At 40.3% G+C, this 25,594-nt stretch overlaps 1 protein-coding gene across 1 annotated transcript; it reads right to left on the minus strand.

The window, feature by feature from the left end:
* Nucleotides 1-571: 571 nt before the first annotated feature.
* On the minus strand, nt 572-25,195 carry ppap2d (phosphatidic acid phosphatase type 2D). The gene is made up of 6 exons (XM_079457071.1): nt 24,501-25,195; nt 7,596-7,753; nt 6,563-6,846; nt 5,092-5,149; nt 2,455-2,631; nt 572-1,901 (listed from the first exon to the last, which is right to left on the minus strand). Exons 1-6 carry the CDS (start codon nt 24,688-24,690, stop codon nt 1,800-1,802), a joined length of 969 nt encoding a protein of 322 aa, XP_079313197.1. The 5' UTR covers nt 24,691-25,195; the 3' UTR covers nt 572-1,799.
* Nucleotides 25,196-25,594: the final 399 nt, after the last annotated feature.

The raw sequence follows: 25,594 nt of genomic DNA on the forward strand, positions 1-25,594 counted from the left end.
TAAAAAGTGTGCCACGTTGTATTAAAATAGTACGCCTACTACTTACTAATACTACTGAAATGAAATGTGCCACTATCACATTAATGTTAGTATCCTTTCTCCATAAAGAAACAGTTCACTGCTTGAACTATGAAGTATACTTCATAAAACACTGAACCTTAATAAACAGTTATACAGGTATGTGTTATTTATTATTAGAGTTAATCATAATCATAACTTCATGCAGTTTGTGGGTTAAGTAACGTCAAACCTTTTAATATCAAATTTGCAATTCTTGTGATACAAGAAAAAATACAATTCAAATAATTAAAAATACTACACTGACCCGTCGATTTAATCACAGAAAATTGTAAAAAATGATGCATGCAACGAACTGATGATTCTACAGTTTATCTGGCCAACCAAAATATGTGATCGCACCTTCCAGTCGAGCCAGCCAAGCACCGAAAAAGTAAAAAAAAGTCATATGCATCAGCACAAGAGCTCTTGAAACTCCCACGGGGTTGTGCAGATTTGTTTTAGCGCGTGTGGGTGTATGTGTGGTTAGTTCTGCCATTACAGAGACCAAAATGAGATACAAAGATCAAACATTCATTTTATTGGTTTGGTTTATTAATACAGTGGTTATTTTAGCCTTGCAGGCTTTCACAGGGGAAACCAACACATGAAATGAAAGTAGATAAGTAGAATATAGCTTTCTGTCAACTCTGGCTCAGTCACTATTCTCTTAAACAATCAGAACAACTCTTCGTACCTGATCGACACGAACAATAAAAACATGTATCAACAACGACAAACAAACTTACAAAACAGATGCTAATACTTTTCAATATCTGTATAGTTTATAAAATGATTTATTTACATTCATTCTGAATAATTATAATCTGGGGGAAAACACACATATACGCGATAACACAAATGCATGGCACTGACCGCAGGAAGAGAATAAAACACTGATTAAACAAGATCAAATATAAAATATTATCTTTAGTCATTAGAAAGTTCCATAGTGTCATTCAAGTGCTATGAGTAGTATAGGATACACAGGTATATAGAGCCCCGGTCTGCTGAGTGTTTTAGAAGAATTCAAGCCCTCTTTATGCAGACGGAGGGGTTTCAGTCACTCTGTAGTCTCATTTGTGCGGTGAAAGTGGTTAATACACGAAGGTCAAGCTTAATTGCATTAGCATTAAATCAAATGTTGTGCTTTTACATAAACAGATGGTATCTACAGTCAGCACCACTATGATTGTGCAACAGCTCGCCAGAGAGGAACGTAGGTCCATCGGCCAACAGACTGGGTGTGGTCGAAACGCATGTTTTGATTGGTTCATCGTCTCGTCCAATGGCACGAATCAGTTCATCAGAACGGTGGGCATCTAACATTCGACACAGACTAAATAGCTTGACACGCTAATGTCAAAAGTCTCTATAAGAGTCACATACGGTGAGAAAGAATGAGCCGTTGGGTTAAATCGCTGACTACAGAACAAACCTGGGCTACAGGTGACATAAAACAACAATTATTAGCAGCTTCAACTATAACATATCTGAAAAATATAAAGGATAAACTTTTTATATAAAAATAACTTTTGTCTATGGAGGGTTGATACGTGGCGGACGGGTTCGATGAAGAGTTAGATACTTATATAACTGTTCTTCTCTCTGGCCTGGCAGGAAATGGAGAGCGTGTCCAAAGTTCTTAGTTGCGTTCATCTTCTTCACTTAAACGCCGTGTCTCATTTCTTCTCTCTGTCAGTAACAATCTTTCTCGAGTCTCTATGTGCCGGTGTGCTCTGTTAGCAGACCGTCTGCTGGCTGGACAGGGGGCTCTCCAGAGACAGGCTGGTGGGAGAAAGGTCTGCACGTGACGTCTTAAACATGGACGAGATGTAAAAGGCCTGTGACAACAAACAATACAAAAAGAGAGTGATTTAATGAACAATACATGAAAAAACTGAACACCTCTGTAGTGTGATATTGATATGAGACTTTTTTTCAACCTCTGACTATTTATTCAAGCAGCCTGGTTCGTAGCTATTTTACAACTTGGCTAGTTCTTATGAATTTGTATGATTCGTACATCATAGAAGAACATGATTATTAGACAAATGCAATATTGAAGCCCCCTCGCAAACCCCACCCCATCAAATTGTACTAACACGTACAAATGTATACGATTTAGCTACTTTAATAAATAGTTACGAATTCCACTGTGTTGTTTAATGATAAACTTCATGATTTTTCACCCCATCCTTCATACCATGTTTCTCAAAACAATGATAAGCGACAACTTCATAAATCGGTGACAAATATTTGTGCTTTTGCTGTGCTTGCAATTGAGTTTGATTTACTTAAATTTAATTCTAGTTTATTTATTAGTTTGTTCACTTTGTTTCAATAACAATTTCAGTCGTGTGTGAAATCTGAGCATCTGTCTGCAGAGATTCTTACCACCCAGTAAGCCGTGAGTCCTCCCTGCAGGAACCCTGTCAGGACGTCAGTGGGATGATGGCGGTAGTCGGAAATGCGGCTGAGTCCCGTGTACACTGCTAACATCACCAACATGAATTGCAGCAACGGTCGCAAGAGCCGCGCCCCTCGCCATGACAACCGCGCCTGCAGGTAAAACTGCACAAAGAGAGGAAGTGTGAGAAATGATTAACAAACAAGCTGATAAAAACAGTGTTAAATAAAGCTTACAGGGTGTGCGTCTGCATGTGTGTGTGCTGTTTCTGAGCAAGTCGTACTTTAGAAGACCAATTTATCGGATGTTTGCTAAATCTATAAACTTCCTTTAAAGAATGATGTTACAAAGCTGGTATTGTGAGTTTTGTGAGCTGGTTTTTTTTAGTCAGACTACTTGGAGAACAAGTTCTGGTCTTGGACCAGAAAAAAAATTACTAACACTAGCTTAAGGTGGTCCAGCTGGTTTTTTAGAGATGGAGGCTTGTTCACGAGCCAATGACTAATGACTTCTTGGCCTAGAAAATGGCTAGCTTGGACTAGCTATACTAGATTTTAAGCATTTTGCACCGTTCACGCATCCCCAGGCGTGAATTTGTGTCCATCCGCATCTTTGCATTGACTTTGGATGTAGTTTCTCACGTGACCTGCTTGATGCTTACCAGTGTAAATTGGGAGACTTCTTTAACACTGATTTTTTAACACTCATTAATGATGGCTCAATAATAGTTAAAACTGATTTTGGATTCACTTGAATAATGTTTTTATTCATTTTAAAGGCTCGCGTCTAGTGTAACAGACATTATAATCTGAGTTGTTTACAAACCCACTTCTAGTGTTGTATTCTCAGCTGTTTAAAGTCCCAGTGAAATAAAAAATGACAATGCCAAATTTTTCAAGAAATATTGCAGCTTTTATTGTAAATCGTTTACAAATGTGGTTCACCCTCTTTTTAAAAGCCGTGTGCCATCTTAATCTTTAAGTTAAATGACGTATGTTTAGACGGCTTGGGCGGAGCATCCGTTAACTCCTCCCCTTCGCCTGTCAGTCTGCTGCCAGTTCCAATCCAATCCAAAGTGCAACAGCAGTTTTTGTACATCCAATCAAATTGCAGAGAAAGATGAAAGCCACGGCCACGATCTTTCTGATTCAAAATTTAATTTAACTCAAATTGCAGAGAAAGATGAAAGCCACGGCCACGGTTTTTCTGATTCTAAAAACGATCGCAACTTCTGGTTCACAGGGACTTTAACACATCTCACCATGTCTAAATCAATTGAACGAAATTGTGCAGACATGTTTTAGGCTTTGTGTGGCAGAAAAGTAATTCCAATTATCTCAAGAACTAGATGAAATTAACAAGGAAATCCCTGTTTAAATAGCAAGGTAGACATGTGTGTTTTGTGTTGCAGGAATCTACTACAAATCCTTTATCTCCTCCACCCAAGCAGTGAAAGTGAGTAACACAAAAAATCAAAAGCATGTTAGCACGTGTTCATCGTACCGCCCGACAAACTAACCCTGCCACACTATGTCGTCACCCATAAGAAATATTGGGGTCAAAGGTCACAGCAGAAATACAGGCTGTAGAGGGATACTTTATGGATATATGTCACATAATTGACCGTGGAACATTCCAGACTTTGAGGGTCCCCCCGTCACAGGTGTTTGGCATCCTGCAGTAAAGCCTATAGCAGCTGGCTCCAGAGCTGCAGCATGTGGCTGCAGGTCAGGCATGTAACACACATGCAACAGTGCAGCCATTGGACAGAGCGGAGAGAGAAAGCAGGCACAGAGAGGCACAAAGAGCCTGGCACGGCTTTTCCGTTGCTCACCAGCTCTTTTCTCCCTCTCTAATGAGTGTCGAAGGGGCGTCCCTCTTTAAGAGCGGGCAGCATGCCCATGATTTCAATCAGCTGAATGGTAGAAAACAACTTGTTTTTCTACATTTTCCTCCGTTCCGAATGCGAGATTGGCACACGAGACGTGTCAATTCGGATAAGGTTTGTGGGGCGGCTGAACGTGAGTGCTATTGAATGTCAAGCTTTATGATGGTATGTGAGCGTTTTTTCATTTTCCCCTTATTGTGCCCCCTCCCCAGGCCATAACAGAGAGGAAGAGAGAGAGATAGAGAGAGGGTTTTAGCTGAAAGAAGCCTGTCTATCTCTCAGCAGGCCAAACCTCCCCCTCCCAGACCCAACCCACAACTGAACAAGGCCTCTTCTGTCTCGGGCTCGCTTTTCACTCTCTCTCCCCCTCTCTGCACTCATCTATTCATCAGGACTCTGGAGAACTTTCCCTCTTTCACTCCAGCCTTTCTTTCCCGTTTGAAGCGAGATGCCTTTGGGAGTTTTCTGCTTTCTCAGAGCTTTCCGACATTCTATCTGTGCGTGTGTGTATGTGTGTGTGTGTGTGTGTGTGTGTGTGTGCATATGTTTGCGAGCTGAAGTTCGACTCTTTCTCGTCAGTAGGATGTTTTGGCATTTTCCCACATGGAAGCAAGGTCTGACAGCAGTAAACTCCCCACCAGCATCCCACAGCAAGCGCAGGCACTCTGCGATATCTTGACTTGCGATATTGTGGCAAACGTGTGGTAAATATGTGGCCGCACAAAGCGATACTCACCGCCAGGTAAAGCATGGTGTACATGGCGAAAGATGCATGGCCCGAGAAGAAGGACTTTCTGTTAGAGAAGAGCAATAGAGAAAATTACCGACCAAATATCACAAATCATTCAACTGCTGAACTGGTTTATGGGTCATAACATCGTCTGAATGATGTTATGTTAGGTAAACACAAGAGTGCATGAAGTAATCTCTGTAGTTTCCATAAAACACATATGTGAGTGGGTAGAAACATCTCACATTTGCACTTTAAAGACTGTATTTTGACTATTATTCACTATAACTCTATCCCAAACTCAGTGAGCGACCTACATAAACCGCAATTTAATGATGCACTGGTGCACTTACAGAGTCTTAAAGGTACAGTGTGTCGTTTTATGCAACAAATAGATTTGCGGTTTGTGTGATTAGTAAATAGCAATGAGTGTTTTAGCTTTCAAATGATAAATAGTTTGTGACAGTTGATTGAATAATAATCTAAAACGAAGGTAATAAAAATGCAGACACAATAAAAGTACATTTTCCTTGGGCCTTGAGCATCTTAAGGGGTTAACATGTAAAGGAATGCTTCGCCTAATCATGAACACACATGAACGCTATTCTAGACGTTACTAGAAGTTTTTTCTTCAACTAAGTCTTTTTGCCAAATGTTTTTTTATATCTGTCATTACAGGTGCCAAAATGTTGAAGCTCCATCAATCCATCATTAAAGTAATCCACATGACTTTAGCCAGTTATTTAATGTCTTCTGAAGTGAAAATATATACTGTATTTTGGAGAAATCATATTTTGAGCTTATTCGGTCAAATGGAAACAATAGTGCTAAAAGTTCAATATGGCAACACGTCAATAACTAAAGATCGCATTGATTCTCATGTGTCTCGTGTCATATATTTCGTCATGCACCATGACGGAACAGTGTATATTTTTATAAAAAAAACAGTTCAACCGAAGAAAGGGTGGATAAATTATAAAACTTATCATGAATGAACAGCAACACATGTATCCTTTGCAAAGAAGGGAATCCCAGAATGCTTTGCAATGATCACATTAAATGGATAGTTCACCAATTCATTCATTATTCATTTACGCTCATGTCAATCCAAACCTGTATGACTTTTCTTCTTCTGCAGTTCACAAAAGAAGATATTTTGAAGAAGGTTGTTAAGCAAACAACACTGAACCCCATTGACCTCCCTTCTATGGACGCAACACCACAGACATTTCTCAAAATATCTTCTTTTGCTTTCCACAGAAGTGATATACATGTTTTAAACAACATGACAGTGAATAAATAAAGATCCGATTTTATTTTTGTCTGAATTAGTAGACAACCTGCAAAAAAGTTCAACTTTGAATTGGATGCAGTCTTAATAGGCAGCTATGTAAGCAGTAGTCAACAAGTCAGCTCTCTATATTTCACCATCTCTGTTCCCTCCCTCCCTTTATACAAACCCTTGTTCTCCACTAACCTGGCCTCCTCCAACATCTTGGGGGTGTTCCTGCAGGTGACCTCTGATATGTAAGTTCCGGGTATGCAGTTGAGTGAAGCATAGGTCACATTGCACACCGATAAGAAGTGTGGACGGAGTCGGCCCACGCTCAGCTTTGCCATGTTTGTCAAAGATTGCCCGATGCAGCAGCCAAACAGGAAGCTGCCCAGCTCTTTGTACAGGCAGGACACGTAGCGGTTCCGCACGAACGCCCGGGAGTGCACGCCTCTGAATCGAACCCGGTAGCACTCCCCAACGGCAATCTAAGACAGGGGCATAACGCTGAGATTACAGCCATGCAACGGCGTGTTTAATACCACAAGGCCCGTGAAGCATAAAGTATGTTTACTAACAATCTCAAATAATTCAAAGCGCAACAGGCTCTCTTGTTCAATAGGAAAGTGGATGGAAAGAGCAGATCAATGGCCTTTAGTAACAGGAGAACCATGCACATGTGTTGCTGCGGACAGGAAGTCTCATAAGGCCTTCGTTCAAGTCATACAATATCATCTATATGTGTGTGTGTGTATCAGGCATGTGTAACGTCATATTTTTAGAATCGACCAGTCGGCGGGTTGTCAAAATGACTAGTTGGTCTCCAGGAAGTCTTATATAAATAGTCTGGTTTAGACTCATGTTCACCAGACGTGTTTATTGGAAACGGTAATTGACTTTAAAGAATTGATTCTATAGAGATTGTGAAGCTACGTCACGTCGTGTTGAATGTTGCGCCATCTTGGGAGGATCGCTAGTATTGAGTTCAATGCATTGTTTTGTTTTTCTTGGTTGATTAGGAAATATAACTATGGTAAGTTGGTCTTGGTGTGTTAAAACTGCAATAGCATTACGAAGTTCTTCACATTCCATTTCTACATATATCAAAGAAAACATTAATAGCAGTGGAGTGTGATCCTCCAAGATGGTGGCACCACTGTAACATAGGGCGTGAAGTCAGCTTCACATTCCCTATTGTATTGAAATATATAGACTATACACTGTTTACTCTTCTCACCGTGAGCCCTGTGATGATGATGCCTCCTGCGATGAGCATGCTATCGGGAATGGCCTCGCTCTTGATGTAAGGATACGTGATGCTCGGGTCTCCGCAGAAGAAGCCCCTCATGTACGGAGTCACGGCTTTGAGTTCACAGGCGAAGAACGGAATAGAGGCTGAGGAGAAAGAAACAACAGGGTTAAGGTTTTTTCTTTTTTTTAAATGAACCAGAAGAATGTTCTTCTGCATTTCGCTGGCACAACAAGATCAGGTTTTGATACATCTCGCCTGCCCTATTACTTACAATTACCCGTTGAGATATTAAGAATGTCACTTCTGACTTGAATCGAGATTCAGCCCGAGAGCTGACATTCCTGACATAGCTCCAGAAGGAAGAAGGAGGGAGAGGGTGAAGGGGGGTGAAAAAAAAATGACGGTATGAATAGACGAGGCATCTGGAAAAAAGAGACCCTGAAGAATACAGAATTGAGGGCTGCGGGAAGACGGAACGTTTCTTTCAAGTTCTGCTGGGAATGCGGGAATATGGTTCACGTCGAGTGCATCAAATAGTTGTCGTTCGGGCGAATGCAAACAAACAAAAGCATCTCTTACACACCTGGATGGTTCAGGGCAGGTGTGCAGAAACCAGATAGTAGGTGTTGAATAATTCTTACACCTTGCTGTAACTTGCAGAATTTCTTTCACGGACTGCTTTAAGAATTTGTGGCAGGTCTTATTTTATCTCATTCTTCGGGTTTAAACAATTAAATAATTAACTAAAATATTAACTTCCTGATTTGTTTGGAATGGACCTGTGACCTCTCAAGGTCTGATTCACAAAGCACATGTTGTTGGTGACTCAAAATCTTTCCGTAAGTGAATAAGGCAACTGAATCTGGCTAAGGTTGTTTCCCAAACCATTTGCTGCTTTCTGTCTTCTTATCATCACTTCGACCTACTTCATTGTGGGCAAACAGCCTGGGCAATTCCGTGTAAATGTCAAACTTACCATGAAAAACGTTTTTACCAGAGATTTTTACAATGCTAAATGCACAAATGTCAACACTTGGTGGTTCAAATACCCATGTGATGATTCTGTTCAAGTTTTTAGAGAGTTTTTTTATAGTCAGTTGAGTGCCATTTTCAGGATTGTCACATCCACAACGGTACATATTCCTCATGAATGGACACATGAAAATGAAAATAAAACAACTATTTTTTTGTTCTTAGAAGAGGCATCCCTCCATTTGTTGGGTATTATTGCTTCTGGTTTGTGCATTTTAATCCACCGAAATCCTACAAAGAATGGTGTCTCCCTCTCCCAAAAACGATGTCCTTTTTTGTCACATTCATAACGCATATTTTTTAAATAGAAAACTTGTGCAATAGATATTTTTTTTTATATTTATTTAGACTCTATCAACAAGGGTTTAGTATAATACATAAGATGGTTCTGTATATTGGTAATACATTTATTCTCTGAGTGTTTGTCACATCCATAATGCAAAATGTCACATCCATAACGCTGGAATTGCCTCCTATTAAAATGTATGTTATTGCTCCGAATTTGTTCTTTCATTGACTGGAGATTTGATGGAGATCTCAGAAGTAACACATCATTTACTTTATTCGACTCAGATGTATCTCAGAAAATGAAAAATCTGACAATTGTTAAAATACAATGTAAATATAGATTGTAGTTGTAAAATAATCTGGATTTGGTTAAATATGATGAGAAATTCGTATTGAGATCTTGAATGAAATTGACTTTATTTTCATCTTCAGCTCAGTTTGTCAAGATGATTTGTTCTCTTCGGAAACGCTTATAAAGACATTGGTGACATTTCTGTCTCTTTTCCTCAGGAGAAATATCTGTGAATTTCTTATAGTTCATTTCACGCTTGCTCATATAATCTTTAGATAAACAGATGCTGTGTGTAACGAAAGGGCTTCACTTCATACGGCACAAGACGTACCTCTTAAGCTGTACGATAATTCATTCAAGATTAAGATATGGAAATAGAGATATAAATTATTAGTTGAGCTCCTCTTTAAATGTATAACTTTATTTAAATATACACACTGCTGTCTCTCTCTCTCTCTGGTTTTCTTTCCCCAGGCCACAGTCCCATGCCCTTGGTCCACACAGAGCATGAGACTAATGATTAACCCTCTCTCCCCGAGCTGGAACAAACCCAAACGCCCCAAACACAGCCCCTGCCAGGGAATCTCTCAGCGTACGTGACCACTCGGCATTCAGGACACGCACACACATGATCCGTGGGCCGAGATAGAAAGTGCAAAGTAGGTCACCTGTAAAGCATCCACAGCACAGCAAGTTCACTTCTACCGATCATCATTATTCATTCCAAACAACTAATGAGAAAAAACGAAAGTTTTGCGAAAGTGACGCTTCGTCACGGGACCGAAAGGTGCAATGCAATGTCTTGGCTCTTTTTGCACACCCTCAAAATGTATATCCTTTTTCTCGAATGTCTCATCCGCACATTCTTTATCATTACAACACACAAAACACACAGGTGTTCGATCAGGATTAATGTTTATGCACATCCCCCTTCAACCACACTGATCAGCATAATCAAAATTCAGGACTAAATTTTGCACCGCGTTCATAGCTGACAGCGGCTTTTCCCAGAAAAACTCGAGCCAGACAAAGATAAGGTGAGACGCAACATCCTGCACCATTTGAGCATGAAAGGTTGAGTATGTAAAGGTTAAGAAGACATATTACTGGAGAGATAGCACGGAGCTCCACGTAAGCAGAGACCCTGATGTGACCCTGATCTCCCTTTCACACGTTCTCACTCTCTTCAGCGTGCTCGACATTACATCCATGCTTTGCCTGCAGGGTCCTGGATGCATGTGTGTCTATGTGTGACCGACAGGTCTATCAATAACTGTTGCCCTGGTCGACATGCAGGATATGAAAGACATGTGACCAAGATTCCAGTCCATACATTGAATAAAGAAGACTAGAGATTCCTTCTGTGCATATTGGCCTAAACTTATTCATTAAGTGGATATTGGTTACACGGCAAACTTGGGTAATTCATGGACATACTGGGGCTTAAAAACATCCCAGGACTCATAAAAAGTATTGCCTACCTAGTAATGTATATACTGATGTTATTAACGTTTATAAGTGGTTAAGAGGTAAATGTTCTGTGATCATAGAGATCTGGGTTAAAGTACTACAAAATTAAACAGTTTAATACACTGAGCATTTAATTTGTGATCTTTCTGTGCTGGATATTCATATTGTTAATCTCTAGGTGGTTAGAAGATTCATGTGCAGACAGATAGTAGCAGAGTGCCAAAGGGTGAGGTAGAAAGCGTAATGAGACAATGTAGTGAGCACACAAATGAGTTACCCGCTTGGACACAATTCGTTTGTAAGGGACAGCCGGAGCCTTACCTTAGACACGACCATTCACAATTCACAACCATAAGCTTATAATAATGATTTTATATTTGAGGTGTCAGGTCGGACTTCCCTAAAAATAAAAAAGTACATAAAGTAACCTACAATTTATTTTTCAAACATAGGTGGTGATGGGGAGACAAAACTCACAGAATGCAGCTCTAAATATGCTTTAAAATGATTGAACGTACAATCAAGCTGCTTCTGAATCTACTTCTTATTTAAAAAATGTAACTACTAATATTGTTCCCAAAGTTGCACACAACAGCTTGTCTCTGGAAGAGATTTGTCAAGGTTTTTTGAAGGTTGAGGAACGGCAGCAGTAATTCTGAGCATTTTTTTCCTCACTTTTACTGGCTTGTCTGTGCTGAGGTACTCCTGAGAGTTTAGCAGAAACCTTCCAGGTGTGCTAATCCTTTTATCGCTCTGCGTTCACGCTTGGTGTATGTAAGGAAACCAACGGAGAGATACCGCCTTCAACTCGACCTCCAATGCTTCAGTCGAACACGCTTAACATGCGGCGACCTCGCAGTCTGTGCTCAGGGAGGCCATTAGCCCCCCTCCAAAAAAAGCTCCTTATCTCTAAACACAAAGTTAGCCCGCAGCTAGCTGTGAGCTAAGCTAATGATTAGCTTGATCGGTCGAGCTTAACCGGGTAACACATGCACTCCTCCAGCTGACAGGTCAAGGATTTAGAATCATCAACGACGCCTGCCCTCGAAAGACCCCCTACAACACTTTATCAGTGGTTCGGTTCTCAGCCTAGCAATTTATTATATCTCATTCTTGTAGTCAGAAAAACTGAAATGAAACCACATGTATCAGTTAATGGATATGTAGAATTAAAGATGTTTTAATGTCGTTGAACAATTGTCCGGTGTCATCAGTCGTCTGTACCATCACATTTTTTAATCGAATCATTTAATGTAACAAGACCAGAAGATCTGGAAAATCTATGCCGTACTGCAGTATTGTGTAAAACACAGGGAATCCATTTACAATAAGGGGCGATATAAGGATCAACGGGTCGTTCAAATGATCCATTATCATGAGGACATCGCTAATGGATCCAAGTGGTAATGCAATAGCCCGTATCCAGCGCTCTCTTTACAACCTGGACCCAGTCGATGCTATTGATTGTGATACACTCTACACAGTGTTCCATTAACACACCGGCAGAGTTAGCAGATCAACACAAGTCCATTAGCAGGTCTGATCAAAAAAAGCCCTGGGCCAGAAACCTTGATGTGCCGGAGACAAACACAGCCCATGTTTCAGCACTACACACCGCACCTTGGCCTTACCCGAGCCCAGAGCAAACACACTATACACAGTAGACAGCAGTGTACACGAGTCCTAATGAGTAGTGGAAGGGCTACTACGACCACAGCTACACTCTCGCTCGAACTCTTTCTGCCTGACTTACAGAGCTTAACAACAAACCTCCAAACCGCCAGTTGGCCGCACGAAATCTGTCAAGCAGCTGCGAGCAAACCTGGCCGGAGGAGACGGGCTGAGATGAAGGATGGAGAAAACAGAACAGAGGGGATGGGAGATAAACGGTGCACATGGCCATGTCGAGTCGCACATAGTGTTCTCAGCCTGGCCGTAATTCAGTCGTGAGAAAGAGGGAATGAAAAGATCTGGTTCTAATTTACACATTGGAGAGCCACGGCCCAGAATGAGCTCACTGTGAAAGAATAACAACAAAACAAGAGGCACCAAGAGACGGAACGACAGCTAAAAGAGAATAAAAACAGAATTCAGTTTATGTGTTATACAATTTATTTTGCAGAAGACTGCAATGTTTTGTGAAGGAAAGTGATGCTAATGTGCGCACAAGTCAGTAGCAAAATGCTAGAGAATTTGTCATGTCATTGCTATGTGGTTGCTAAGGTGTTATAGATGGTTGTAAGAGCGTTGTTACGGAGTTGCAAGGATATTCCAAGTGGTTGCAAAGAGGCGAAATTGCATTTTAATGCATTTCTATGTTATTGCTACATAATAATAAAACGATTGCATACTAGACGATTTGAGACCACTACTATGTGTAGCCAACCAAAGTTCAAGACTCTGTGACGTTTTCGTTGTATTTGCTTTCGTGATAGTCACGGTTAGGTTTATGGGTGGTTATGGGTTTCAGTTTCTTATAATCTTTGGTTTTGTACGCTACACATCTTACAAATTCATACAAATGACAAAACCTCGTAAAAAAGTTACAAATTCCTTTGAGCTCAGGCTGGCCATTCTATGAATAGCTTCAATTTTAATATTTAATTTCTGTAATATTTTTCATGAAATAAGAAAAAAGCTATGGAAGCGTTTCATTTAACGTTAAAAGCCTGAAAAAGCGCTTATATCTAACAATCACTTTGCAAAAAGTAAGACCCATAGTTTAACACTTAACACACCAAGGGCGATAATTATGAAGTTTTAACGTTTACTCTAAATTTGCCTAAAATATAAATCGCCTAAACCCCACAGCAACTGAGAAGATGGAGAAGTCAGTGTGAGAGATGAGGGAGAGAAAGAGAAAGAAAGAGTTCGCCAGACGGAGGCGATTAGCGTCCATTCTGGAATGTGAGGTCAGAGAATGAGACTCAGCTGAAACCAACTTTGTAAACAAGTCCCCTACTCTTCATAACAATACACACACACAAACACCTCATTATTACAATATACACTTATTCCCACAAACCTCCACGCAAACACCTCATCATCGCCGGCCCCTGCCCAAACATTCCTCCATGACCACAAACAAAAAAACCTCACTGACAAACTTCCCCATTAAAGTCGCCACACTGGGGTCCAACTTTCTATAACCCGGCTGCAAAACCTTAATACACAAACATCTCTGAAAACCACATCAACCGCAAAGTCAATATCAAACCGCAGCAAGTCCGTGTGGATGTAAATCAAAACGCTCCAAACACGGTCGCATACACAGACCCAAGACGGCCTTGGACTACACCAAGCATAAGCAATGAAAACCCAAGCTGGTCGCCGGTTTTCCGTCAGGACGAAAGAACAAATCGACACCCATAAAGATGTATTTACTCATTGCTATCGCAGGAAGCGAGTGAGGGTCGAGCTGCAATTCCTCGTCTAATCTTGTATAATCTGCGGTTTCAGTTCACCTTTTGTTTTCGGTGTCTTTCCGTCAGACAAAGAGAGGCTTTGTGAAAACATACTGTCAGGTGTTCAGGAGCTGTGCTCTCTGACACACAGACATACACGGATGAGACAGAGCTGTACAGATGATACCGCCTCTGGCAGTACGACTCTGTTTTGGATCATAGGACCATCATCCAGTAAGCTACTAATTGAAGCTATTGTCTGAGAAAGCGTCTGTTTGGGTAGACGGCTAGAACTGATGTCAGTGAAGCGAGAGATAGCTCAGGGGGGGCATTACTCTTCCTGTTGTTGCTTGGTGTTCTGTTGTGTCTACCCCGATCAGCTCACACTAAAGACAAATCACACCAAGAACAAAGATGGAGCGCACACACACCAGATACAAACACCATCACATTCCAAAGAACAACACACACACTTAGAAATAAAGGTTTCAAGAAAGCCTGATAGAAGGACTTTTTTAAGAACTGATGCCAGATAAGAACCTTTCAAGTTCCTGTGGTGCCATTGAAGATCCTGTGGTTCCTGTGGTGCCAGATTAGTTTACTCTGAGGAGATTCATGTACATTTGTGCTTTTTTGATCGTGTCTGCCCTTTTGAAAAGAAAACAGCACATGTTGGTTAGGTAGGCATTGGCAGCTGGTTTGTGCTGGTCCTGAGCTGGTTTAGGCCCATCTTAAACCAGCACATGACCAGCTTAAACCAGCACAAACCATCTACCATGCTTCAAAACGTACCTTACCAACATGTGTTTTTCTCAACGGGGTGAATCGAACATGTCTGTGTTTTCGTACCACCTCTAAAGAATTCGCAGAGCACCTCACCTCCAGAAATGTTCGCTCGGGAAGAACAAATGTCTGTGATCATGGTATTGTGTTTTTTCACAACACAAATACTCCTCCAGAAGAACCTTTTCAGCCATGTGATGCCATAGAAAAACCTTTTCAAGTGTCTGCGATGCCGCCGAAGTACCTTTAAAATCCTCATTGGAATAGGATTAGTTTACTATGAGGAGGTCACCGTGCTTAGTTTTTTTTGACATTTTATTTAAATCCTAAATCAAACATGTTTGTTTTCGTACAGCCACTGAAGAATTTGCACAGCAAATTACCTCCAGAAGTTTTGGCTGACTCAGGGAGGTGGATGAGAATGTCTGAGCATTTTCTTTGTTGCATTAATGCTCTACGAGAACCTTTTTTTGTCATATGATGCCATTGAAGAACCTTTAAAAGCCTTATTTCAATAGGATTAGTTTACTGAGGTACATTTGTGCTTTTTTATTTCAATCTCAAATCGAACATGTCTGTGTTTTTGTACATTCTTTTTTACTACCTCCAGAAATGTTGGGAGGTGGATGAGAATACATGTGCCATTTTGTATTTGTTCGCTATAATGCTCTAGAACAAACATTTTCAGTCGTATAATGCCATTAAAAGCTTCGTTGGAATTGGATTGGTTGACTGTCACTGAGGTACACTATTATTTTATTTAAATTCTTAAGCAAACTTAAAAGAATTTGCAGAGCAAATTACCTCCAGAAGCGGCAGCTCACAGGGTAGACAACATTGTATGTTTTTTTCTCAATGCAAGAAGATAATTTTCAAAAACCATGATGCCACTAGAAGAAACACTTTTAGGTCTATTGTCCTTTTCAAAGCCGTGTTCCCACCTTGTCCTCAAACGCCCCGTGGGGGCTTTGCTTTTCAAGTGGTATCACGCACTCATCGGAAGAACCCATAATTTATCATCAGCGAACCGAGAACCATGCAGCCAACGCAAGTTTTGTATTTTGTCGACAAGTGCACATCTGCTAAACTGAACACAGCCCACTCCTATCATAACCCCTTCAAGCGTTCCTAAAAATGTTTCCTCCGAACCTAAAAATACACCAACATGACAGGCATTGAGGTGAAGGGGAAGCAGAACCACAGGGAGAGATGAGTTGGAGCTTGCTGGAGCTTCCCAGCATCCCTCTCTGACCCCCACCTCCATCAGCTCTGCGTCTCTCCTGTTACTCCGAGTCCAGACATGTGTCCTCAGGCTTGTGCTTTACCCCGTCTCAGAACACGTTACAGACGAGAGACAGCCAACAGCTGAGGGGGTCAACAGTGCCTCCAGGCACTCATAGTGTTTGTGTGTGTTTTGGGGAATGAGGCCGTGTTCGGGCAGGTCACCGGGTGAGATGCCAGGGCAAGAGCGGATGTCATTATGACACATCTTACGGGGAAATACTGTCTGATGAAAAAAACTTTGTATGTGGGGGGAGCAGTCCTTTGATGCTGTCGAGAGCAAAGCGTGAAGGAGGTATTAAAAACAGGAACAGACTGAGCCGCATGTTTTCCGCGTGTAATTTGCCCTAATAGATGTGCTGAAGTAACTGCCACTCATTCGCTCCTCTGTCGGTGTAATCCTCTAATTTGTTGTGTCTCTCGGCAGAATTCGCTGTGGTCTTCATTCACTCATGAGGGGGATGAGCTGCTTTCATAGATCTCACAGAGCTATGAGCTTTAACCTTTGACCTGATCCATAACAACAGTATTAAACCACAGACACACATACACCAGCCGGCCCTGGGCTGATTCCTCATTTAGAGCTGTAACCATGTACAGTAGAGAGCTGGCAGACTCCAGCAGGCTGCACTGGATACTGTTGAGTAGCTTAGAGTCACTAATGCACTTTAGCCAGAGGGCTGAACGGAGAAAGAGAGAGAGAGAGAGAGAGAGAGAGAGAGACAGAGAATGACAGTAATGGCAGGGTGGTCTCTATATGCCCATTTATTACACAAATGATATTGGATTGAAGAACTACACTCCCTCTAACATGATGATTATTTGCCCATAAAACAGGCGTGAAAGCATATTGTGACTTATACGGCTCATGCCGAGTGCATAAATATGAGTAAAAATGGATGAATGTGTCACTTTGACCCAGAAAACGCATTTTGTGTTTTGTGCACTGAAATAAAAAGTCACCGGCAACATTTAAGGGCCCATATCTTAGCAACCGTGTAGAAGTAATAAGAACAAACACAATAATTGAATCATTAGACTAATTATGTCATTATATTATTAAAATATACAGTTAATAATTAGGGACTACAAATTTAAATACATAAATCTTTTAATATGTAACTGTAAATATAAATATATTTCAAAATGTTCATTTTTACTTCCGTGTTTAATATTCTAATTGAAAAATCTCATATTTACATCAAGAAATGAATAATAAAATTACAAGTCTATTGAAAAGTTTCATTTTTAAACGTTCATGTTTATTGTTTTTCTCTCCTTTCTTGGTACAAGTTTTGCAGACTTGTTTATTTTTGTTTTCAATCTCTCTAGTATTCACAGCGGTACAGGTATATGTCCTCTTTATGTCACTTTGGGGCTTGTAAGTATGACAGTATGGTGTCCTGAAACAAGAATGATTTAAAATGTTTCTTCTCAGGTTTATCTAGCCTAATATTAGATACATTACTGTAAATTTATAACGTTCGTTTGGAAACAATGCAAATATTTCTTTATAACACCACACTTACTATTTAACAAGTTAAAATTTTCTTTATTCATGAATATATGACGAGTTTGGTTCCAAAATGAGATACCTCGATGTTTTTATTATATTATCATGTTTTATTGTGTTATTGTGGAATAGTTTTAGTTCTTAACCCATTTTGGAAGAAAACTCTTCATGTACAGACAATTATTATTTTAGGAAGGGGGTCCCTCACAAAAGGCTCATCATATTTGGGGGTCCCAGGCATTATATATTTTGAAGACCCCTGACTTAATCTGCAATCGGTAAGTTTTGCATCTCTATTTGAAACAAACCAAAAACTCCAGTTTATGTTACGTACCTTATCTTTACATTTTGTTAAACAACTGACATTTCCCCTGAAGATTTTACACGACAACTCAACTTATGGATCATTATTATAAGCTTACTGCTGAAACTGTAGGTAAAGGAGACCATTTTAAACACTTGTATATGTACTTGCTCAGTATTTGATTTTTGTTTATTTTTAACCAAAACCATGCGAGTAGCTGCTTGAATGTAATTTATGAATTTGTATGAACAAATACAATGTATGAAAATAGTTGAAATATGACGAAACAGTTTCTAAAAAAGCTGTTACGCTGTCCCAGTGATGTAATGGTAGAGCTGTGAAGTGTGCTGGGATCCACTGCTCCAGTGCATTTATCAACATGAATGAGCATGTGGAGACGGCAGACACCATGTGCATGTGAGCAGCCCTGAATGCGCTGCCGCCCACATAACTGACATGCTGCGGCATGCTGCAGTCTCCAGGTCTCACCTGACCGCTTTCTCTGCCAACGCAATGACTTATAATAACACACACAAACACACTCCGTGTGTGTAAGTCTTTGTAAAAGCCACTTTACATGCTGCAATTGTGGCACTGAGAAGAAAGGTGAGGAGAAGTGATAAACAGGAAGATGTGGTTCATTCAGCTATAGGATGGGTCCATCTGATAGGACGACTGTCCTGCTTGAATAAATGCTTTCAGTAAGCTCTTAACACATGCGCACACACATACACTCAGTGCTGTGTTTATGTCTTCTGCTTTGATGTCTCACTCATTTCCTTTTGATCAGATCTGTGGCTTGTATGTGTCTGGTGATGTACTCTGCACTCTGGCGATACCAAACTTCACGTGATGGTATCAAAAGGCAATACCATGTAAACGTGTTCATTATGTTATATTTAATATTAGGGCTGCAACTAACGATTATTTTTATTGTCGATTAATTAATCGATTTTTTTACGATTAGTCGACTAATCTACCGGTTACTTTTCCGATTAATCTAATGCTTGTTGTTGGAGTACCGTATTCATTATTTGGTAAACTTTCCAGTAAACTAATAAGTACAGCTTCTACCGTTAGTATTTCAAAACTTTAAAAGTTTTATTAAATCATTTTCTAAAAAAATACATCAACTTAAAGCCTGAAAGACAACATGTTTATTAAAAGAGCAAAGTCCAACAAAACACTGCCTAAAGCAGTGCGAAAATACCTGAAAGGCAACATATAGTTTAAAGACGTTACTTCAAATATATATCCTGCCTAATACACTGCAAAATATCCTGAGAGGCAACTTGTAGTTTCAGGTAAAATCAAACATAAATAATGCCCAACATGAACAGTGCACAAATATTTTGGGAGCCTGTGTCACAAATTTTAAGTAACTTTACAGTTCAAGTTACATTTCAATAAGGGTAGTGCATGACGATAATAATTGTATTTTAGAAAGGGTAACGTATTTATTATTTTTTTTATCAAATGTATGAATGGATAAAGCATGACAAAATGTAAAATGTATACAGTGAAGTTCTAACGAGGAGACGTGTCGTTTACTATCTGTTATCAATTACCCTTGAAGTTTACTGCCACCGTAGGTAACTTAAATTAGCAACATTAGCATTATTACCATATGTGCTAGTCGATAGCTTCAGCTCTAGGTTGACGTCTATTATGACTCATTGACCGTAACAAAGCCTGTAAGAATTTACTGTAAACAAAAACTCGCGCAGCTGGCTCGTTGTTTTGAGGTCGGAGAGTCACAGGATGTTTTCTCTTGAGGTGCTCTTTGATCGCGGTCTTGCTGCGGTGGTGTCTTTATTTTTTACAGAGTAAACAAATCACCATTTTGTTCGGACTCTGTTTGAAGTATTCCCACACTTTAGATGATCGTGGTCTGGTTTTATGTAATATGTTTATCTTGTCATTATCACTATAACCGAGAGCATAATCCGCCATTTCTGCAAATTAACGTAAATCATGTGACGCGTCAACGCATTTCACGTACATCAACGTATTTTCGAAGTTGAAGTAATCGATGACGTTGACGCGTCGTTGCAGCCCTATTTGATATAAACCATTATACTGTAATGGCATTAAAGTTCTCAAATGGTTTTGCTTTTAGGTTCCAGTTTACATTGGACAACCCAATGTAGAACCAAACTTGCTTAATGTAAAAAAACAGAAATGGCTTAAAGAGAAAGTTCACCCAAAAATGTATTACAAACCTGTATGACTTTCTAATGCAGAACACCAAAAAGTTGGTAACCAAACAACATTGACCTCCATTGTATGGACACAAAACCACTGAGAACTTTTGTGTTCCACAGATGAAAGAGTCATATACAGGTTTGATTAAGACATGATTCTTTTATATTTGGGTGAACTATCCCTTCAAACCACTTTGATATTGTCCAAAAACGTTTTTAATCGAGTGGCGCTGGTTTTTAGAAGGCGCCAGTAAACGTAACCAGTGGCGTCCCACAGCTAATAAATCAAACTTAGTTTTATTTTAAAAAGAAAAAAAAATCAGCTATTTACAGCCATTTAAGTCTCATAAAACTCTTAATATTTACTGTTCACACTTGAAAGTATTATGTGAGGATTGTGGAATTGGAGATATGGAGTCAGTGGTGTTTGTTTCCTCACACACTCAGGTATTCCTGTGACCTTTCCAACACACTCTCACCTTTGACCTCTGCTCGAGCCACAGGTACTCGCGCATATCTCTAGGGCAAGCATTTCTCAGAAACCTCCTTGCGTATCGCAATCTGCCAGGAGGAATGCACTTACAAAAGAGTTGCACGGGACCGGAGCCGAGTGGCTGATCGATCGTCTCAGCCTGTCCGAGAGCCTCAGTAAACAATCTGCTGCGTTGTTCTCGGCTGCAGTTGCAGTCGCCATTCACAAGCACAGCAAGAGTTTTCAGACAGATCCCCCATCAAAAGCCGCTCTTATTCCAGCTTTGTGGACTTATTAAAAGTGGATCAGAATGCCGTGGCATGAATACCCCATTCACTGCCGAAAAAAACACACTGAAACCAGTTGCAATCCCTCACCCTGCGATATTCTCAGGCATCAGGCAACAACAAACTGATGATGGATGCCGATGTTTACACGAATGTGAGTAAACATTTTGTCCAACAAGTTTATAACTGTAGGCTGTTAACGGTCGCCAAGCAACAACTTGGCACACGCAGTATAGATTGTGCGTTCACAGGTGTGTGTTTATGCACATATTTCAATATTCAAGTCTCTGAATGCGACTCGTGTAATTTTACAGCTGGAACAATTCGTTTTATAGCGCAGGTTATAAAAATTTTAAATACTAATAAACGTACATCTGCGACCACCAATTTTGTTATTGCACCAAGTTTACGTTGCTTGGCAAACCACTGAGGCAAAAAAAGTAAAGTTTTGGCTTTAGAAAAGCATGAATGTTTGTGCAACAATGATTTGCTATGGTTACGAGTGCTTATGAAATCGTTTACTAAAGCTACAACAGTTAACTTTTTGGGTTAAAAATAACAAATAAAAATAAAAGGGGGGGATCTGATGGAATTTAATTTCTTTAAATTTAGTTAGTAAGTAGGACCGTTGTTTGAGCATAAACAACATCTGCCAAGTAGCAACGCTCAAAGTTCACAGAAAAGCACGATATTTTCATTAACAGAATCAGACCAATCAGGGCTGCGTTTCCCGATAACGTTGTCTCTTAGCGGACTACGAAGACTATGAAGGTTCACCTTAACTCCAGCTATACCATTTCAAGGCGTGTTTCCCAAACTATACCTAGGAGGTTACTTTCTTACGTCCCATGTTACCATGTGCTGTCCATGGCGGTGGTGCTGAATTATTGGATATCGATCTTTCAACGATCAATTCTCAAACTTAGGTCGGAGGGTCACTCAAAGCCACATCACTTTTCTATAATTATAACTGCAGCATAAATAGGTTTTCACGAATTCAACGCACTAAAATGGTCCGTGGATGGCTCCGTCTTTGATTTAGCCCAAACAAATAGTTATATGGCTGCAGTTTGACTAAACTTTATAACCCAATCTTTCTCTTTAAATAGGGTACAGCTTTAGGTATAACTTAAGAACGACGTATCGTTAAGAAGGTTTCGGGAAACGCAACCCTGAGACTATATAGAACCAGGAACTCAACAGCCTGTTTTCTGAGAATCGAGATGAGGGTGTAAAACACAGGTGAAATATGTCATCAAAACCAATTGTTTAGCAAATCATAAACATAATAAAGACTTTGAAAAATAGGCAAAATAGGAGACATCACCTTTTTAGACATCAGACCCGTTAAGAACATCAAAAGTCAAGATTTTAATGTATTTAAAGCATGTCACGTCAGCTGCCATTTCATGTTTTAAACAGTGGTGGCGATATACAGGCAAAGGTTATGAACTGGAGCTAAAAATACTGTAAAGAATGATCTCTCATGACTCTCTACTTTAATAAACAATGCCTTATATTGCTTAATATGTCCATTAGCCTAACTTTTGGATGTTTACAGTTGCTTAACAATTCAGCAATTTCACCATCAATATTCATTTCACCTGATGTGCGCTCACAGGTGTTTATATATTGGCAGCTTTACAGCTGCTTAGCACATGGCTCATCCTGTCAGATTTCAGAGCCAGAACTGTCAGATTCACAATGCATATTTTCCATCCAGATGGAGAATACAGTTATTTATTCAAACATATGACAATGCCAGATTTGTATACCAAAGAAGATTAATCGATAAGATGCCCTGCGTGACTCTGCATGTTTCACGTTGTAGATCAATGTCAAGAGGAAGTCACACAAGATCCACGGCCATAAAAAGGGGGAAATACTTGTAACGGTCACTAAAGCATACGGTCGCAGATGACCTTGTCTTCGCTCACGTCATGCCTTTATCCCAACAGCAGTTCCTCTTTGCATTGCTGTCATCACAAGGTTGTGAACTGTTTCACAAATGAATCCGGTTAAATTACACAAAATTGCCAAACGCATGACTGTAACATTACACTGCAGAAAGACGTGACTGCTTTCCAACAGTAAAGTACAAGTTTCAGTATCAAACACCAGACGGGTCTCTCGGAATGACACATCCTCCCAAACCTCAGCCAGTGCCAGACACTTCACATCTCCAAAAACACACCAGAGACTTCTACCTGGAAGCCAAAAGCAATTCATAAATCAGGTCTTATTTGAGTGATCCGCACAGTTAGGCCCATGAATAACTCGCTTACTGTAACCAGTCTGTCTGCCTGGACAGGTTCTGTTGGGCACAACAGACGCGACAACATGAAAACATAATTAAAATGTTTATCACCTCATCCCTGTTGTGGATATTCTTGACAAATTAAAGCGAGTGAAACTGATGGGGTGTGCACAGATTTTCGATCGGGGATGGAAAGAAGCAAACATGTGAACAAATGAGCTGGACAACATTTGGCAGGAATGAATGCAGCTTAACTGGTAGCACATGGAGCAACCGACACGAATGTCACGTATTGGATTCCAAAGGAATAAATATAATAATAAAATGTTTTAGATGGAATGGTTGTAAATGCCTTTGGATCAAAGCATCCGTGAAACACTGGGACGTGGCAGAAAGGCGAAACACATCGCGGTAACTTCCATTCATGCATCAAGAATAGATTTAATTCTAAACACATATGTAGTTTATGTCTACGTTAAAATATACCGTGTGTATATAAAGATTCCTAAAATTGTTGTGTAATACATTACACAGTAATAAACGTTTTATTAAATATTGTTCAACATACATGACTGTGTTAATCTAAATGCATTACAATAAGGGTCAGATAAGACATTAACTAACATTAACAACATTGAAAATATTCTCTGCTGGCCCATGTTAGCTACTTTATTTACGTTAACAAAGTCTTACCAAAATGAAGTAGTTTGGCTTTGTGCAGTTAATCGAATGCTTTATTTCACGAATGTAACAATAAAATACAACCACATGCTGTTATGAAAGTAAACAACACATGCGGCTCAAGTCATCTGAGACACTTTCACTTTTCCCTGGAGAACTGCTCGTTTCCATGGAAACCCCAGAATTTCCCAGGACAAACTTCCCTGCCAACCCTCAACTTTAGACACACACAGCACGTGTGCAGAGGTTATGAACTTATTATTTTCCTTTCCTAAGCTCTGATTTGGCTTTTGAGAGGATTGTGTGGATGGCGCAACCTTGGATTTCTCCATGTTGTAGTTTGTTCCCATATCCAGATTTGACAGAGCAGAAAAACGTCAATAACTTTGTGACGAAAGCGTGTAACAGGAAAACAGATGTTCATACAACCCACAATAAATCTGTTGTGAAATATTACTTTCATTGCAGAGGTTTGTTAACTTTTCTTAAAAACGCCTTCATTTATATCCCATTCCCATGCGCTTAAACATACATGTCTTTCGATGCGCATCAACTCCTCAACACGGGAGAAGTTATTAAGAGGTTACAGTCAGTTGTATCTTTTATTGGTGATGTTTCTTACCCACGAGCAGACACAGGATGTCCAGCCAGACCAGCATCTTTCTGCTGGAGCACTGGACACCGTCCGCCCCTTCAGCGGGACTCGGGACGCGGTTCGTGCCGTTCTCTCGCGCGCTGTCCCCGGCTCCACCGTGATCCGCCAGCCGCTGCTGGAGCTCCGCGTTACTGTTCACCGAATTCAGTTTCTGCATGATGTCCTTGCTTTAAATATGACACACACACACACACACCGGAATGCCACTTTGACACGTCGGGAATAAAGTTTAACTTTGCTTTTGAAACTTTCTTTAAAGTCCAGTAAGTGTCATGGCACTAAACGCGCACGTGTGGATGATGACTATAGCGATGCGCGGGGCGTCTCGACTAATACACTTGGACAGGAATCCTGGCGTTAAATAAAAGCTCCACTTGCCCGGCACTTAAAAGTTTTAGCTGCGGTTTGGCCATCGTCGTTTGCACGCGGTGAAGAAAAACGCATTTCTGAAAACACATGCGAGTAAAAGTCTGTCATCCTCTGGAACATCTGCGCTCCATGTTCGACTCTCACTCGTGCCCCGACGGAGAGAAAACTTTACGCGGATCGTGGTTTGATTTGTGAGTGTTAGTGTTACTCCTCCGCCCTCTGCGAGGCGGTTTAAAAAGTTAGTATGCTGCCTACCTAGTATGCGTTGAGGGCGTCAAGGGCGCGTAGTGTTTGAGCGGCCGAACGTGCAACGCGTCTAATTGTAGTGTGTTAAACAAGTGTACACTGGATAGTGGCTAAATAGTGAATGCTGTCTGTAGGTTGCTCACAAGGTTTTGTCCTTTCTCTCCAGTGGCCCCATCTGTTTTTTAATGAATCTTAACAATGGCTCGCCTCTCCATGTTACGTGTATATATGTATATCAGATCACTCATCACTCATAGGCCTATATATCAGATGAGTGACGTCAGATGAGATCGTATATATATATATATATGCATTATAAAGAAAGACCATGCACAAAGTCTGGCACTTTGCTATGATAAGTAAACAATGAACTTTAATGTTTTCTATTTGTGTGCAGTCTAAGACCAGAGGATGTACATTTCATATCTCAATAATACTAGAAACTA

The sequence above is a fragment of the Barbatula barbatula genome (assembly GCF_947034865.1).
Source record: "Barbatula barbatula genome assembly, chromosome: 5".
In the NCBI taxonomy this organism is placed as follows: domain Eukaryota; kingdom Metazoa; phylum Chordata; class Actinopteri; order Cypriniformes; family Nemacheilidae; genus Barbatula; species Barbatula barbatula.

Excerpts from the sequence above, each read along its gene's own strand:
- ppap2d (XM_079457071.1), bottom strand. The coding sequence starts at position 24,690 with ATGCAGAAACTGAATTCGGTGAACAGTAACGCGGAGCTCCAGCAGCGG. Across the intron at positions 7,754-24,500 it reads CATCCTGTGTCTGCTCGTGG|CCTCTATTCCGTTCTTCGCC; the intron begins GTAAGAAACATC and ends CTTTCTCCTCAG. Across the intron at positions 2,632-5,091 it reads ACACCATGCTTTACCTGGCG|TTTTACCTGCAGGCGCGGTT; the intron begins GTGAGTATCGCT and ends CTCTTTGTGCAG.